The sequence below is a fragment of the Melanostigma gelatinosum genome, assembly GCF_949748355.1.
Source record: "Melanostigma gelatinosum genome assembly, chromosome: 15".
NCBI lineage: Eukaryota > Metazoa > Chordata > Actinopteri > Perciformes > Zoarcidae > Melanostigma > Melanostigma gelatinosum.
Genome location: NC_136648.1, coordinates 15,624,008 through 15,642,326, shown reverse-complemented (window position 1 = coordinate 15,642,326; position 18,319 = coordinate 15,624,008). Strand labels below are relative to the sequence as shown.

Genomic DNA, 18,319 nt, shown 5'->3' with positions numbered 1-18,319 from the left:
ATGGCCAACCTACACCAGCGTTAACCGGATTACACTGGATCGGCCCCAAGCCCGCTACAGCCTGCTGTTGCCCTGGACACAACACACACCTGCCTTTCATGTGCGAAAACTTGCATGACGGAGAGACGAGCGGAGATTAAGGGTGATGTGCAGCGAAATTGGGGTCTGAGAGAGGACACGGGGTGAGAGGTAGAGGTGAAAGAAAATGTTTGAGACAGTTACGACAATGGAGGGGGTAATACCATAGAGCATTATGATGGGATTTTACAGTACAAGATGTAACAAGAGGCCTGGAAGTACGGCTAACACGAGAATGTGATGTTTAGGGCTTCGGTTCAGAGAGGACGATTGCAACATACAGACCTATGATTCAATCTACCGTGAGAGACAGGAGTTAAGAGGGTGGGTCGGGGATTTGGTGCTTGTGTACCCTGCCAAGTTGGGTCGAACCAATCCCAACCCCTTGATCTTCCCATCCTAGGTCCTGGACTGAGCCGTGTCCCCTTGGGACTGGCGTGCATAGAGGCCGGCTGGCCAGCAGATGTATCGGCTTTGTCCCGGTGCGGATATTACCATTAGGACTGCCATTTCCCTCAGCCTTTCATCTGGAGCTCAAGGTCAGCGTAGGGTTGGAGAAGAAGGAACAAGAGGATCAGAGACGGCTTTGCTGGACAGGAAGATGGTCTGGTTTGCGGATGGATGTGGGAGGAGTGAGTCACATTTTCACTCGGATATGCAGAGTCATCTATTTGTCCTGTGTGACGTTGCGTAATTTTCTCAACACGTGTCTTGACAGAATCTGTGAATGATTTAGAGAAATTTCATTATCGTTCCCTATGAAATTAATATAGGGAAAGACATTCTCCAAACAGAAGTAATAGAGGTGTAATCCTTTAGACTAATATGTGCCCAAACCCATTTGTTAGCACTTAAAGTACCCAACAAGATATTCTGTTTTATTATAATCACTGTACAGCACATTTTTATTGTACATATCCGCAATTGTGATCAACCGTCTCCCTTTTCCTGCTGCGCACATCCATCCCGTTTTATATCATCTTCTACCTTTCTTTTCAGTGATCTACTTTTTTTCTTCCTTACTTGGCATTTTCTGCCCTGTGGTTTTTATGGCACTTTGAGAGCATATTAGCTTGAAGGGCTCCCTAGGCGCGTGGTCATCAGAGGAGAGTGGTTCTCATTAGCCAGCATCATCACTTCCTTTCTAAGCAGTATCAGTGAGGCCTTTATGATTGAACGTCTCCAGCACACCTTTGGGGCGTTTGGAAACATTAAGGATCTCTGGTGTGGCAACAGGTTATAAACTAAAGGAAGCGGTGGGAGTTACTGCCTCGGATGTTAGTGAAAATGGATTTTGTATGGTTGCTATGAAGTTTACCAGCAAAGGAGCAAGGAATGCTGGAGACTCAGTGGTCTGATACTGTAGCCACATAAAAGTCTTAACTACACGAGCACAGAAGTAGCTGTTGTTCACTAATATAACAAGAAATCCTTACAACATGTGGAGGTTTCCAAGCAGTAAATGGCATTTTAAAGATCGTGTCCAGACTCATAAAGTGTTCTTTATTAAAAGCTGCAAATTCAATGGCTATGACTTGTTATTGTGTACAAAACACTTTTGCACACCACCCTTCCACCCTGGGCCCCCAGTCAGGCTTCGACCAAATCTTTGGGTTGTCATTGGGACTGATTTAATCAGTACTCAATTCATTTTGGAAATATTTAAACAGGCAGACCGACAGCTGAGCGACTCAGTGATGGCCCTGTGTTATTTGGGCTTCATTAATGTCCGTATCTGGGCTTCTCTGCTGGGGATGGGATGGGGGATGGGTGGGAGGATGGGAGTGGGAGCCTAGTTGCGTGAGTGATCCGCTTGACTTTCTTGACTCGCCTGGAGCCCAGCCCTGGCTACTAACACAGAAACTGACATTCCTTCTGTAACACAGCACTGAGCAAATAAAGGCAGACATTCCACTGATATTGAAAAATACAGTAGAAGGATAAGCAGGGATGAGTCTGATCCTCTTTGTCTCAGCTCAGCCTGGTATGCAGGGGGAAATACAGACTAGGAGAGAGCGCATGGAAGGAGTTGGGGAGGGATTTTCCCAGACAGGTACTTCGATCTCAAACTAAAAAGAAGCAAACTTTGGTTTTAAAGAAAACCCTCGATCAGAGTATCTGTTTCAGATAGCAGAGGTGCATTAGCATTGCACGAATGGTCAGATAATGGAGGTTGGTAGCAATGAGCCAATTTTTAGCATCGACTACCTGCAGTGTGAGTCTGTGTGCGGCCGTATATATATATATGTGTGTATGCATCAAAGCGCTATGCATGCAGGACAAGTCACTTCATTAAAGGCCTATCCTATTGACCAGTGTTGAGAGAGACAAAGCCCCTCTCCCTTATCCATAATTGATGTGGCAATTAGAGCTGAACCTGGGACAGACTGTCAGGCCGGAGGACTGGAAGGGGGCTGACCTTTCACTGCTTCAGCTGATTACAGATCAGACGGGATGGGCCACTGACAGAAGATGTATACACTTATGCATCGTTCTGAGCAATTCGATTCTGAAACTGCAGTCGGTTACGCAACCATGAGATTACATCAAAGTATTTGACTCGCCCCCTCGAAATCAAACATTTATAACATCACAACTTTTTTTCCCTATCCCACACAGATTTCTGACTTTGAAGTTGAAAAGGCAAGTATCACTTAGATCAGTTTAATTCAGAGGAGGCTAGTCACATGGAGCAACACAAGACTGCATTCCGTTCTCTGCATTTTACTTTTTCGTGTGGGCAGTGCGTAAAAGACAGTTTACGCACACTAAAGCCTCTTTTCCCTACTTCCGCCGTTACGGCCTTAAGTGTCACTTGAACATCAACAGCAAGCCCTCAATGGGTTTGAACGTGTCATTGGATTCTTGATTGCTCAAGGCAAGACCGCACACAATATCATAGAGAGAAACGGGGGAAAGCATCCAGCTCGAGACTTCTGTACTGCTTGGCTGATTCCAGCAGGCAGCGGAGGGATCCATGTGTGAAATGCTACGTCAGGAGACACACACGGTGACAGCGTCTCTTGACTGCTATGTGCGCTTCCCGTTGACTATAATGGATAGCTATGAAGTGTGTGTGTGTGCGCAAAAGAGTGTGAACGCGAGTTTGTCTCTGCGTCTTTCACGCTTCTCTGTCTGCAAGGACGACCTGACAACTGCCGATGCGATGAAGCATCTGGTGTTCGAGTGCACGCAGGTGCAGTGTTAAGTGTGTGTGTTTGTGTGCGACCGAGCGCATATAGGCTACCGTCCAAAATCAGTGTTGTGCTGGGGGAAAGTGGTACATCCTGTGTGTCAGACTTTGGGGTTTGTACTGGGCCTTCAGCTTGCTCTCTTGCATAGAGGCTGCTTTTCTCCTCAGGATTCCCCCTCCATCTTGAGACTCTTGTCACATTGACTGGTGGAGGTCACTGTCCTCCCAGGGCCTCTTTCGCCTATTTGTTTCTGCGTGTATGTGTTTTTGTGTGTCTATAGGGGAGTAAATCTTAATCTTGCCAAGGAGCTTAATAGTCTAGCACAGCCAAGAATCGCACTGGGCAGATTCCATTGCACTTATCCCTGCTCTGGAGTTGCCATGCTGCTATGCCCGTTGCCAGGTTAGCTGCAGGCTAATGTGTACCCTACTGGTGCCCCTGTATTTTTGCTCCTTTTAACCCCATGAGTGGCCCATTGGAGACCCTGTACCAAGCCCTATATAGGTTGCCTGTGAACCAGAGGGACAGTTCCCAGAGAAATTAGTTTGTGTGTGTGTGTGTGTGTTTCTCTGAATACGCAATAGGGAGATTAGTTTGACGGGGCAAGGAGCCCCTGTCTGACATGGCACCACATAAAGAGCGAGTCGTGGACAAAAACAGCACAGAGATGGATGGCTAGTAATGAACTGTGTGAATGCATCCTCCCTTTCTCCCCACCCTCCAACCTTACCCCTCTTTGTGAGAAGGTATGTGTGAAAGGAGATAAGGAAATGTTGAGAGACTGCTTAGAAAGGTGAATGTCTGTGAGTGTGTGGGAGACTTAAAATAAACAAAGTGACCCAGAAGGGTTTTTAGCATTCTCCAGCTCTACCAAACACCAAACAATGTATGGACACCCATGATCCATAGCCTCCAAGAGCGGCATCGGCCTTTTATTGGTGTCCAAAGGTCTGATTGGAGGCTGACTGATAGCTCTGTGTCCTTGTAATGCCGGCTTTACCAAAGAATAAGAAGGGACTTGTATAGCCTTGGTGTGCATAGGACTCCTCATGCATTCAAGTCTTGTGTTGTCGGAAAAAGATTATAGCGCTCAACCAAGGAGTAAGAATGGCCCCTGTTTAAGTCCTCTATGTATCAGTATTGTATAACTCCTTAAAGCCCAGATGAGGGCCAGCAACACAGCTTACTGTATCTACACAAAGTGGCATAAGTGTATGAAATTGTTCGGGGAAAATCTACGATCATAAACCTTTACAATGTCTTTGAAATATGTGCTTGTATCTGTGTCTTCTCTCTGTCTTCCATTTGGGAAACAGAGAGCCTCTTGCTCTCAAAGGGATGGATGGCAGGTAGCAAATATCTGGCAAAGGTCACACATCAGGTTGGATCAGAGGAAAATTGCTCTGTCCCTGTTAATGACAGAGAGTAATGGTAGAAATCATTTCTACTGACTTCCCTGCGTTTGAGAAAACGGTGAGCTGGCTCCTGCGCTTCACAGACATATTGGATATTGCATAAAGATCTAGTTTTGCAGCAAATAAGGATTGATCTAGCAAATCAACAGTGTCATAATTCAGCCGCTTGGCAGAGCTGTCACAGGGGAGGAACAGTTGCTCATGCACACAAGTCTTGAAGTCATGCCGGAACCAAGCGCACAATGTGGAGAGGGCCGACTCGCCAATCACATAACGTCTCGCTGCTAATTTCAAACAGCACGTCCGTCAGTGTATGTGCATGCACCATGGGCATGAGTAAATCTTTTTGTGCCTACATGTGCATGCTCACATTTACGTGTCTGCCTGCGTGAGTGGTAAAAAGAAAGAAAATGTCACTTCTCACTTATTGAAACATCGCTGCGAGGCAAATCCTTGTCAAAACGCAGGCCCCTGAGCTGCTTTACAACCCCCCCAAACCCCCCCCCCCCCCCCCGCTCCGGTCTCCCATCAACCGCTTAGCAGGGAGAAGACCCTGAAGGTGAAGGCAGGGAGAGAGGAAGATGGTGAGAATGAGAATGCGGAGGAAGTTACTGACCTACACCACACTCCCTCGATGTGCCATAAATCAAACCTCCACCTTTCTGACCGTCTCTGTAATTGTACAAAGCAGCCAGAAGAGTGAAAACTGCCACCGGTGCTTTCAGGCATATGATAAACAGGACAAAGTCTTCTATTCACCGAATGTATGTGGGTGGTCAAGTCACACTGGACAGCAGTATGTTAATTAAACGGAGTCACAGTTCTGGGCCGATTTTGAGTCAGTGAAATAGAAAAGAAATTAACACAATGATAATAAAACATTTTAATAGTATGGCGCTTTAAAAGGTACTCAAAGGCACTTTACATGGTGAAAACAGAAACAATAAAAGCAATTACAAAACAAACAAAAGAGATGATAAAGCAGAAAGGAACAGCACAAAAACAAACATAACTAGCATCACAGGTTAAAAGCAGATTTGAATAGGTGAGTTTTAAGTGCAGTTTTGAAAGTGGCGAGTGACGGAGAATGTTTGAGGTGTTGTGGGAGAGAGTTCCAGAGGGGGGGGGGGCAGCAATGGAGAATGTCCTGTCCCCCCAGGTCCGATGCTTGGACAGAGTAGGGGGGTAAGGAGGTTGGCGTCGGCGGATCTGTGGTTGCGGATGGGAGCGTGTCCGTGCAGAAGGTCTGAAAGGTATAAAGGGGTTTAGGGTTGTGAAGAGCTTTGTATGTAATGAGGATAATCTTGATTCTTTGTATTGTCAATTGACTTGAGTGGACCACAGATTTATGTTTGTAATGACTGTATAGTGTAGTGTAGATAGTGTGTCAACTTGTTAAGCCCCACTATACAGTAGCAGCATTCCTCACTGGATTACAGCTCTGCAGCCAGTGTTCAACCCAAGAGTCCCATGCAAGCTTACAGTTTCCTGGGTTAACTCGTCGAAATAAACTCTTTGCCCCTGTACTGCTCCTCCCAATGAGCGTATAAGTATGCTTTTGTGCCTGCATGTATATTGTGTGCGTTTGTGTGCGCGTATATTATTGTCTTCAGCATGTATGACATGTTGAGGAAAAGAGAGATTAAATCCTATCAGTTGAAGACAGAGGGAGGATTGTTTGCTTCCTCCCTTTGCATTGGTTTGACAGTTTAATCTGTGCGGCAGCAGTGTGCTGGCTAACCAAGAGAAACACAGAAGAGAAGAGAGAAGGAAGGAGAGAGGGAGAGGGAGGAGAGTAGCAGTAGAAAACTGACAAGTTGCCCAAATAACCTTCATGCTATTTTCTGTCACTCCGAATTCTTCCAAAGATGCGATGGCCAACGCCGTTCGTGATTCCTCCCACCCACCTTCCAACCCTTGTTCCTCCCTTCCTCTCTCACTCCCCTCCCATCCCTCCATCTTGTCCAGAGCCCGAGGTCCACCTCGTCTTCACTGCACTGACAGGCTTGTTAGAAGCAGCTGTTGTTGCTCCTTGGCCAATGGGAAATGGAGGCTCCACCAAACACACAATCTGCCCATCTGGAGAGGCATTAGTGGCAGAGGACACTGAGAGCCATTTCTCACACTCACGGCCAACACTGAGGTCAACGAGGTGTCAGAAGACAGAACATCCCTCTTTAACAATGTACAGGCCGGGGTTGAGCTGTGTTTGTGCTGTAAGTGTAGTTACTGCAGTTTATATATATATCAGATTGGATGTTCAGACGTCCATAGTCACATGATCCCCCATCCGCTTCCTCTCCTTGACCCTGCTCGCTGCAGGCTTTAATGGTAAATGAGACCACAATCCATTCTTTGTACGAGAATAGGGCCCACGCACACATATTTACACACTTCACAGACGTCAAGGTCTGTCGTATTGACAGACCTTTTAGCACCCCGGTTTCGGTTTGTCTCTCAGCTTTCGGGCACCCTGTTTATCTCTGTCACTATTTCTCTCCTGTTATAAAGCTTTTTTTTTACCAATCAAATCGCATTTGTCTTTAACTGGTGGGGGAACATATGTCAGTGACTGTTGTTGTTGTTATTATGGGAGAAGCATGTTGATGTGCCATCGCATAGCCTTGACGTGGCCCGGGGTGAATGATTCCATCTGCCTCGATCTACTTTAAGTGACGATGGATCTTCATCCTCACACTGAAAAGGCAAACTAACTGTTTTCCTCCTCGAACCCTCTCCGTCATCTTTGACTCCCTCCCACCCTCTGTTCCCCCCCTCCCACCACCACCACCATATTTGGGGGATTTACACAAGAGCCAGTTTATGAAGCACGGCTTAACTGCTAACATTGTCTCATTGTGACAACAACATCGCATTCCATGATCCTCCTGCCCTTCTGATTTTTCATTTCTTTGTACCTCCTAACTTAATACTTAAGTTAAAAATAACTTAATAACTTAAGTTAAAAATACTTAAGACTTAATACAATACCATACTCTTTCAGTCAAGTTTCTACTGATTCTAATGTTCCATTTTATAACTTTAACAATCCCATTATTTTCAACTATTGCTCGGTGATATGGCAAAAACTCTTGAAAAACAAAACTCATTGGGACTCAAAAGCACTAAAATGTTTGCACGGCTGAATCGGCTACGTTGACAAAGCACACAGAAGTTCGGATTACAGCTCCCTATGTCGTATAGAGAACCTTTTTAAGATGTTGTTATTTTAAAGTTATTTTTCCAAGATAAATATGACACAATGCATTCTTGCATTACCTACATGTTCTAAATAAATATATCTTAAAGTGTATTCTCCCCCATCTCATTGTGGAGTACTTCTTTAGGGTGTGGTGTTCTGTGAGCTTTGGTTTATTAATGAATGTATTGGCATTTGAAAGTAACTGAGACATAAAGTAAATTGCACAGATATCTCTTTTATTTCTTCTCTTTTATGCCCCTCCCAGCTGGCAGCACTCTACACAATTATCTCGTTTGACTTTGCCATAAAACGGACCTCGTTGGATGATTAGTTTAATGGGTGTCGACTGTCAGTGTTGTAAATTCACTTTATGGCATCCAATTTATTTTCAAAGATCACAAAGCATTCCACAAGACCTACCTTTATATGAACTTAAAAATGTAAAACAAGTTGTCAGTGCCGTCGTCTATGCCGTGATTGGCTGTTCTGGCAAAGACCTGCTTCATTAATTAGCCAGTTGGTTAGCCTGCAGTCGGGTAGCGTTGGTGTTGTGTTGGCCCATTCAAATGCTGTTTTCTGACATCTCCCAGATGAGATGCAGCCAATTTCCATTGAAACAACAACAGCAGTCTGATTTGGGATAAATGATGTCTTTGTCTATTGTCTACGGAACAACAACAACCATTGGCTCGGAACGCACTCCTCTGTCTAGAGCCCTGCCTAGCCCTGTTCACACAGGCATACACATGCACGCATGCAAACCCAAGAGCACAGTTGGGATGGGCTGATGTGCGTTTTTACAGACGAATGTATTCCTAGAATTACACGTTATGATCATGCCAGGTGTGAAAGAAAAAAAAGAATCTTATCGGGTGACAGCTTTGAAAGAGCAATACATGTTGTACTTCGATGTTGGTGAAGAAGGGATTTAGTTAGGTGTTCAAAATTCTTGCGTGGACTGCTATACATTTTCATGGTTTATATTTTTGATATGGTTGTAATATCTGACAACTTCACACACACACCTGGCTGTTAAGTCACCACACGGGAGAAGCTGTTTAATTGGACAACTGCATTCCAAACAGAACGGTTTTACACACAACTTGGCCTGTTTTTGTGACAGTAGCAACTTAAAGAGAGGTTTTTTTGACACTGGGCTTTGGCACTGTCCGTACTAGCGATAACTAGCAATCATAACACACGGCCACGTTGTCGTTCACCTCTGTCTCGATTTGATTCTTTCTGTATTTCATCCCGTCCCTCTCGAGGAACTCACACAAGTCCTGCAGCGAGAGCCTGTAAATCCGACACATGGGGCTCACATTACATGTACGACACTTGTGAGGTTGTAGTCATGCAGGTCAACTTTATTGGCAACGGAGAGTGTGCGGTGCACTTTGCTGTGCTGAGGGTGCTAATCTGTCTCATTGATGTATATAGCTGGGCAGGGCTGGGTCCGGCTGGGATCCTGTGAAGAGGAGTGGGAAGAAGGATGGGTAATGAGCAGAAGGAGTCATTTTCTTTTGGATTTTAGAGACATCAAGACAATGCCACACCCCACAGGGAAGTGAGATAAAGAGAGGGACGAGTTGCGTTCAGTGCCAGGGTGATGATGAAGTTCGAGAGAGGCTGGGAGAGCAGTGGGGTGTAGAGACATGAGTGAGGTCCACTTTAAGGAACAGATTTCACCCGATGTCAGCAGAAAAAGCATTTGTGTGTGTAACTCCATGTGTGTGTTTGCGGGGACTGTGATTGGAATGAGTGCTTAATATCCGCCCTGCCCTCATCACCCTGATTTATCTCTGATTGGCAGTAATGACACAGTTCGGGCTGTCCGCCATCTGCTGCTGGAGATTAGACACCCAGTCGGCCCTCCATCATGACATGTGTGTGATGATGATGACGCCGGTGGGAGTTCAGGTTTTATTTCGCCGTGTCCCATGGCGGCACGTGTTTGCTGTGTATAACTTGGTCGAACAGATATAAACGTGCATTGGTTGCTGAACAGCAATGATGTGGCACTGTAAATGCGTTTTTAAAACATTTCGAAGCACTCTTCAAAATACATTATTGGCGCTTTCGACTCAAAACGCCCACAGCTGTGCTTCTTCTGATTTGCAAAATGAACTCTTTGAAATGTAACAGACATAATCGTAGATAATTGTTCATGTCTGATTGTTTTTGAAAACCCTCGAGATGAGATGGTGGGAATGGTGATTGGATGATGATAAGCCCCTTACAGTTTTACATGCCCAAAGGACTCTGAACATTAAAGAGGATTATCATGATTACATTGATGAGCCAAACCATTCATCTCTGTCTGCTTCTCTCTTCCCCTCTTCCTGTCACTTACAGCTCATACAGACGTCTCGAGTGAAGGAAAGTCCATTGGGAGACAGCCCGGCAGTGACAGCCCACATGAGAACCCTCCCAAGCCCCCCTCAGTGAAGGTGATAGGGGGCTCGCCGTCCGCCAGCTGGGCACGGCCCTGGAGCCTTGCACTGCTCTTTGCTGCACTTTGCCTGCGGTGGACCCTATTCTGATGATAGCGCACCCTCCGTGAATCCCCCACTGCCCCCCTTTCTAGGAACCACACACATGCACAGAGACACTCATATCATTTACATATCCAGCATGGCATCCTTACTCCTGTCCTCAATGTACTTGGATTGGATGGTAATGCTGGACAAAATGAACTGGCAAGCAAGACAAGGCGTGGAAGAGAAGAGGGACAACGTTGTAGGAGACTGTGGACGGGGGAGGGGGGGGGGGGCTCTCGCAGGAACCTGTTGTCTTGCAGCATCACCAATGTGGTGGTTTTCAGAAGCTAATCTTATGCACGCTCACCTACAAAGATTAGGCCGCTTCTTCTAGGCTGTTTCGGTGCTAGACGTTTGCGTATACAGACACCAGTGCAGCCCCCACCGCTCGCACACAAGCATACCCTTTGTGGCTTAGAACGGGACCTTTACTTAAAAGCGCTGACAAATTTACAGACTCACGTACACGTTTACCCATGAACAGTACAAACACAGCCATCCTCTTTTTCTGCGGTTGGCTTTTACTTATCCTTTGAGGCCAAACAAAAAACAAAAAAAAAAGACTCATCATGGCCACTGCACCATTTGCCAGTCGTGCAGAAGAATTCAGCTCGTTTGAAAACTCTACTCATTTTCTTTTCGAGGATTAAGGAATGCATGATAGATTGATAGATCGATCCCAGGTGCCTGGCCCAGAACAGCAGATTTGATGTACTCTAATGACTGTGTACCCTGGCGGGGATTAGAATGTAATGAGTTCACAGGTAGAGCACTGGCATGGCTGAACACATTGTGCAGAGAAACTAGGTGTCTATGGTATGTAACTGTATATAAGTGGAAAGATTTGATGGAGTGTATGAGGTTCTGATTCAACAAAAAGCTCTTAACTGATTGAGCTGAATGGCGTTATCTTTTCTTTTCCCTTTGCTATGTACTTGTCTGCTCCATACTACATATAAAGAAAAGTATAGAGATTTAATTTCTGTCAAAAAAATAAAGCGGGAATGCACATTTTTCCAATTGAAGCCATTGACATAAATGGACACATTTTGGGTGTTTGAACAAAGCCTGTACATTGTTGATTTTACTAATGTTTATTGTGCATCCAGTTTTGTGTGTTTGCTCGTTGAATTGCACATTAATGCATGTATGACCGACCAAGTTATCATAATTATTATGGTAGGGTCAGGCCTTTCTCCGGGAAGCCTCAAAAACTCTCAAAAGCCTTTTTCAGTACATCTTACGGGACATCAGGTTTTTATCTTCCAAACTCAAATGATGGCTTGGTGCTTGAAATCATAAGGAAAGCAGATTCAAATACAATTCAACACACACACACAAAGACATGTCGAATGTTTTTTTTTACAAAGTTGGTTGCATCTATTGTCCAGTATAGTGGTCGCCCTTATAGTAGTCCCTTTTCATGAATTTGTCATACATTTTGCCAAATAAGCTCGAATGTCTCTTCACTCACTCTTAAGCAGACCATTCCTTTGAATTCCATCAGAATAAAAGCAAATCCTTCTTTGTTTTAAATGATTCCTCATGGGGAAGTTCAACAAAGAAACTGTGCAACTGCTACAATGGCTTCCTCTGTATACCTGTTGTCTCTCTCGTGTAGATGAGGATGGTTTATGTACTGGTGTGGAAAAGTACCTGTGTGAATGATTTTGAATGTTTGGTCGATGCTATGCAGACACGGTATTAAACCTGATTATGCCTAAAATGCAGAAGCAGTATCGAAGCTGAATAGGTCTATACACTTGCATGTGCAGTGAAATACCTCTTCCATTAACAAGCCTGCATTGTAAACAAGTCTTCCTCTCCCTGTTGAAAAGTAACTCACCATTGGCTCTGCCTAAAAGTGGAAGAAGGATGACCCGCTTAACTACTTGCATATACCGTACATACAATTATACATTAAAGCGTTGCAGTGAATGGAGAATGGAGATTTTAGCTGTTTACTGTGTCACACCATGTGTTCTGTAACCACATTTGTTTAGTTCATATGATTTCCTCCATGTACGTTCTGTTCATGACTGTCGTTCATTGCACCCACCGATCACTTACGGTCCTTTACCCTCGCATGTGTATAAATGTACATATTTTAAGTCACTCGCCATTTGTTTTGTGTCTCATTTCCTCTCTTTTGGATCAGTACGATAGCTGAGCTCTGCTTTTTTTTTGCTTGTCTCGATTGCCTCTCCTTTATAGAGTATCCGTCACAGCAGACTGCTTGGAGAATATGTTCATAAAGGCCCCGCACACCTATCGCACGTACTTATTTTTCATGAATAGTCCTCTTCCTAGGACTGTGTGGGCTTGCACAGACTGTGCTTGATTGACAGCTGTAGGTGTGAAGGCTCTTAAAGATGTCGTGCTAACAGTCGGCTCCATCGCTGACTTTTGTCCGGTGCGACAGAGGAGTCCTGCACCGCCATATCACAGCACGAGAGGACAGATGCTTTCGCGTTGAAAAGACGCGTCACCAGCGAAGTTACGTAGTTACTGACACCAACGTTAGCAACCCATGGGGATAGGTTGGCAATGTCTTGACACATAAATCTGATCTCATCACTTGCAGATACCAGTGCCGACAGTCTGTCTGATAAATCTGATTTGAGGAACAAATTCAATTTGCCTGCAGCATTGGATGATACTACAAAGTGTATTTTTGTTCTATATCTGTTTCACTCTGCCTCCAGTCCGTATGCTAAGCTAATCGCCTCCTGGCCCTCTGCTCCATAGATCGCTCACAGACATGAGAGTCATGTAACACTCAAAAAAGGTGAGTATTATATCTTCCCAAAATGTTGAGCTACTTCAAAACCAATACCTAGTAACTATGATTACATTGCTTCCTGTCCCTGAGAACACACCACTGTTTCATTGACCACACTGGACTGCGAGTTATGAGGGGGTAGGCAGGGCAAGCCGTCTCAGTCTGACCTTCTCTATTTGCATCCAGGAAGCCTCTTGCTAAACATATCGGTCCGTGTTTGTACCAGGAATATACGCGGAGGGGAGAGTGCAGAAGACAGGAAAAGGTTTGCTGCTGGAAAGGACAGTCAGCCGTGATGACAGCAGTGTCGACAGTGACCGTTTGCTCGCTGACCTGTTGGCTGCTCCTGTAGGGGGGGGGGGGGAGGGGGACTTTGTCTATTCATGGGCTATAATTTCCCTGAATTACTCTGTGCTGTCAGCTGCAGTGCTAGCATCACTGTTAGCCCAGCTCAGCTACTGTTGGACACATTTAGACACAAAGCAAGCGCGAAGAGAGCCACTGTGAGTGAGAGCAGAAACAAGTTGGCGGGGTGGTGCACAAACTGCTAGAATGCCCACAATGAGATTCAAATAAAGTGACGTTATGGAGTAAAGTAGGTGTATGTCACGTTTGATGGATTCTTTTAGCATCACCAGGCAAAGCCAGAGGCGTCATAAAGCCATACAATGGGACAGAAGCAACATTTCTTTTGCAGTATAGCTTACAATTGGTCTTCAGGGTAACACTGGTCTTTTTTTCCCCTCCACAGTGATTATAAAAGCATTTGATGGCAATGTTTCAGGCGACAGTGGCCCTCCGAGTCTCACCACACCTCCCACTGTTTTAGCCATCAGCCTGGGAGCACATAACTAATAGCACTTTCCTGGCTAAAGCACACAATGTCCATGAGCTCCCTCTCACTCTCTTTTGTCTCTCCCACACACACACATACACTTTTGCGAACACCAGAATCATCACAAAGACACACCGGTGAGCTCATTCACACACACACCCCGTCCCACAGTTCCACTCTTCCAATTGCACGCAGTCTGTACTTGATCCTTGCCTATTTCATGCTTGTTGCTGTGAAACTGAGTGTCTGGCTGGCTGCAGACGAGAGCAGGGAGAGTGCCCAGTCCAAGGATATCGTGCCTTCTCTTTGCCTGAACTGTAATTGGACTGCATTGTCCCCGCCTGAAAAAAAACAACAAAGCCGCCTGTCGTCCTTTAATAACCTCCAGTGGCTGACGCGGAAAGCCATGGATGAATTTAAAATATGGAATAATGGGATGAAACTCAGACACTGACAGTGAATTAGTCAGAAAATGACTTTTATCCGTTCCTTCTCTCTGAAGTTAGCTTTCTAAAGACAGTGTGATGGGCAAAAGGGTATGAATGATTTAGTGCAGTGCTTCGCAACTGGTCTGGCTGCGGGACCCACCATCACCCCTTAATGACAAGCCGCGACCCAAATCGTGGAACATTTTCAACTTCTCAAATGTATTTAATGAAAAGATGGTGCAGTTTGAACCTGAGCTGGAAATGTCCTCTGCAGTCGTAGTAGTAGGGCGCTCTCTTGCAGATAAATTGTTCCTGTCAGTCCCCGTCCCACACATGTTTCACGTAAACGAGTAAAACTGCCTTGTTTGTTGTGTCTGTAGATTCGTCCATTTGTAATGCAAAATGACCACTTGCCTAAATTCGAGCTGTGGTCTGTTGTTTGATGTCATCCGACATGTCTTCAATTCGCCAACTTGTGTCATTTGACAGAGGTATAGTTTTCAGTTTATCCTCTGCTGATATGAGCATTACAAGGCATTAACAACAAATATTGTTCAGGAGTGTGAATAGACGGCACTCCGCTGCATAAAAAATCCCCTTCAAAATAATAGTTTTTTTTTGTTTTTTTTTGTTTTTTTATAGGGAAAGGCCCGCGACCCACTGAAAACGGGTCCCACCAGTTGAGAACCACTGATTTAGTGTATCCTACTGTAGGTACAGACATACACACACACACACACACACACACACCTTCACACACACACACACACACACACATTGCAAGGAGCAGTGTGGTCACTGAGTGTAACAGAGTTCCGGCGACCTGAGGTCACAGCTGCTCAGCTGTCTGTCTGGGCTATTTTAAACGGTATAGCACACATCAGCGCTTCTGTCCCACTGGCTTGGCCAAGTCTACTCTTATACACCCTCACACACACACACACACACACTGACATTTTGTTTTCATTGGTAAGGAGTAGATCTAATGCTAATTCACACATTCAGAGAGATCAGTTGCAACGCACACCGTGTAAAATGCCTCAAGATGAATGACTGCACTTTCTAACAGATCTTCCCTGAAGTCAACCTGATTGTGCGGTAGCAGGGTGACAGCAGTGCAGGATCAACCCCCCCCCCCCCCCCCCCCCCCCTCCGGATTGTCTTACCTTTTCAGCCTGGGGATCAGAGAGACATGCTTGAACCAGGAGGAGGGAGGCACTGGAAATAGCTTTTCAAAGATGAACAATTGGGTGAGGTAGAGGGGAAACGAAGGGGAAACGAAGGGGGACCTGCGGCTCCTATTAACCACAGCTCTCCGTCTTGAGTTTCCAGTTGTCAATTGTATCCTTTCCCCTCTGCGCAGAGCTCCCCATGCCCCAACAACAGGATAACACAAGCTGTCACTGCCAATTCTCCCTCTGTCACCCTGCTCCGTCGGCCAATTAGCATTTTGCTCAATGAGCTCTTGAGCTGACTAATTCGGTCCAATTAAACACATATTCAACCATCAAGAGGAGCCTCAGCAACAGTGTCACAAATCAAATCTCTAACACAAGAACTTGTGCTGGATTCCTCCTACTCACTGATTGGCCTCACTTGTCAGATCTGTTTCCCATCATGCACTGCTGCTAGCAGAGGGCAGGTAAACAGTGTTGGGAGGTGTTACTCTCCTGTCAGCTACCATAAGGTTGTTGTCATTTTCTTTCTGGAAAACAAATGTGGGGGCAATGCACAACATTTTGTTGCTGACTGACGACTGGCATATAAACAGAAGCAGGCATGTGCAGGACAAAACATCCATGCATACCAACAATTGTAAAGGTTTGCACAATTTATCCTGCAGACATGAACCTCCACACCGCCAGCCAGAGGACTGGACGTCTGGCACGGATCCTTTTCTAACCGCTCTAAGGAGCCCCAAAGGTGATGAGGTATTCTGGACTTTGCTGCCTACCAGACACTGTACTCCTATGTGTCCCTGACCATGACTCATGCAAGAGAGAGAAGAAAGAAAGCAACTTGGATGAAGCAGAATATAAAACGTTACACATACCCTGTATCTTTCCACTGTAGAGGATACGACAGTAGCGAAGCCAGTAATGTCTCCTCATTCGCCAGCTCCGCATAGGTTGTTTGCAGAAGTAAAAAAAACGCTTTCCATTTTTGCCCAGTCTGTTCATACTCGCTGTGTAGTTATGTTTCCTGCCACAAGGAACCGCATTGCACTTGTCTGATTTCATATTACTACATTTATTAGTAAGACTTTCTGACCACATAACGTCCACAATGACATGTCTGTCTGTCGTCATCCATTCGAGTCTACTTTTCACTTGACTAAGCTACCACAGTGATGATGCTATGGCAAGAGAGAGAGAGACGGTGAGCAACAGACAAATAAACCTGCATATTGGTCTTTATATTAGACCAACAGATGTATGCAACGTGCACATGGCACAAACAGTCATACACATTGCACACAAAAGACCTCAAAGTTATTTCCTGGCCCGCGAAAGAAACACAAGTGCTGGGTGAGCACGAGTTGTCATTAGAAGGTATTGCGTCTTAATGCGGCTATGCAGAGGGGCCCGGACGTTAGTCACCGTGAAAGTCTGCCTGTTAGGAAAACAGATTAACTATGTCGCCACATGACAATGCCCAGCCGGGGAGAAATGTGGCCCCACTAGTATGAGCCCCCATTCCAATTAGACTGCTGCGGTCTGCATTGGTGTGTGTGTGTGTGTGTGTGTGTCACACATGTTCAAGGCTGGCCAGCATCTCATGGTGAATTCTTTGTCAGGCTCCCTCTGTTTGGCATGCTACAGACAGCCTCTTTCCTCATGTCCTGGAGATGGATGAGCACTGGTGTGAATGTCCCATGGCTCCCTTGGGTGCCATTCCACCTTTCCAACTCTCTCTCCGCCTCGCTCCTTTTCTTTCTTTGCATTTGTCATCTGAATACCTGACATCAGTGTGTTACAGTGGTACAGGCACCTTGTAAAACATGCACCACTTATCGTTACACGTACATGCTACGCACACCCTTGTTACATTTGCTGCTGTAAATAATGCACCATCAAGAGGGTCTTATACATCAATGAGCACGCAGCGTGCCATTTTCCCACTTTGCATTGCAGGAAATGTACGCACGGCATTACAGCTTTATTCGGAAACCCGACCGAAGACGGACTGTTTCTTCGCCGACAGATTTACAAGCATGATTTGTTTTATAATCCAGTTTACAGCGCCATATGAGAGGAGTGCCGAGAGAACCATCCGTAAATTCCCCATTTAGCAGCTTCACTCTGATCTGAGATGGAAAAGGCTTCAGACCAAAAAAACATGTCAGTATACCAAAGCTGGGCAGCTCTCAAAAGTGGGTTTGTTTGTAACAGCTTGTGAAAGCTGGCAGTTTATATCAGCGCTAAGAATTAATACTCAGAGTCACTTAATGTATTGGTGTCTGGTGATCAAACGGAGTCAGCGCTGATGCGTTACACTTTTTATACCGTCTCTCTCATTAAAAACAAATTGGAGAAGTGTGAGGAGGAGGAGTAATGTGATGAAAGTGCCTCTGTACAGGGGAGGGCTGAGGAATGTGGAAGGAATGTGTGGATATTCTAAAGTGCCAGTGGGAAAATAATGAACGTCGCCTCATAGGGGGCTGAGAACCACACGGAGACGTGGCCTCCCGCTGTTTCCAAGGTCCACTCGAAGGGAGACGCTGCCAATCTGGAGGACAATCGGCCTCAGAACCAGACTGAAAAAAAAGCTGGAGAAAGTTGAGGCTAGTTGACTCCGGACCACTCGCGTGCGTACAAATTCAGATTCGACTCGAGGCCAGTTTA

General features: G+C 45.5%; 1 protein-coding gene across 3 annotated transcripts in view; it reads left to right on the top strand.

Moving 5' to 3' along the window:
* The window catches only part of gpc5c (glypican 5c), an 88,181-nt gene extending 75,632 nt beyond the window's left edge, over window positions 1-12,549 (top strand). For 2 of the 3 annotated variants that reach the window (XM_079285430.1, XM_079285429.1), the window contains one exon: window positions 10,245-12,549. In XM_079285430.1, the coding sequence (XP_079141556.1) occupies window positions 10,245-10,432 (188 nt within the window). In that variant the 3' untranslated portion in view covers window positions 10,433-12,549. Of the gene's footprint in view, window positions 1-481; window positions 653-10,244 lie in introns of those variants that run through there. The other variant, XM_079285431.1, reaches the window with a different exon arrangement.
* Window positions 12,550-18,319: the final 5,770 nt, after the last annotated feature.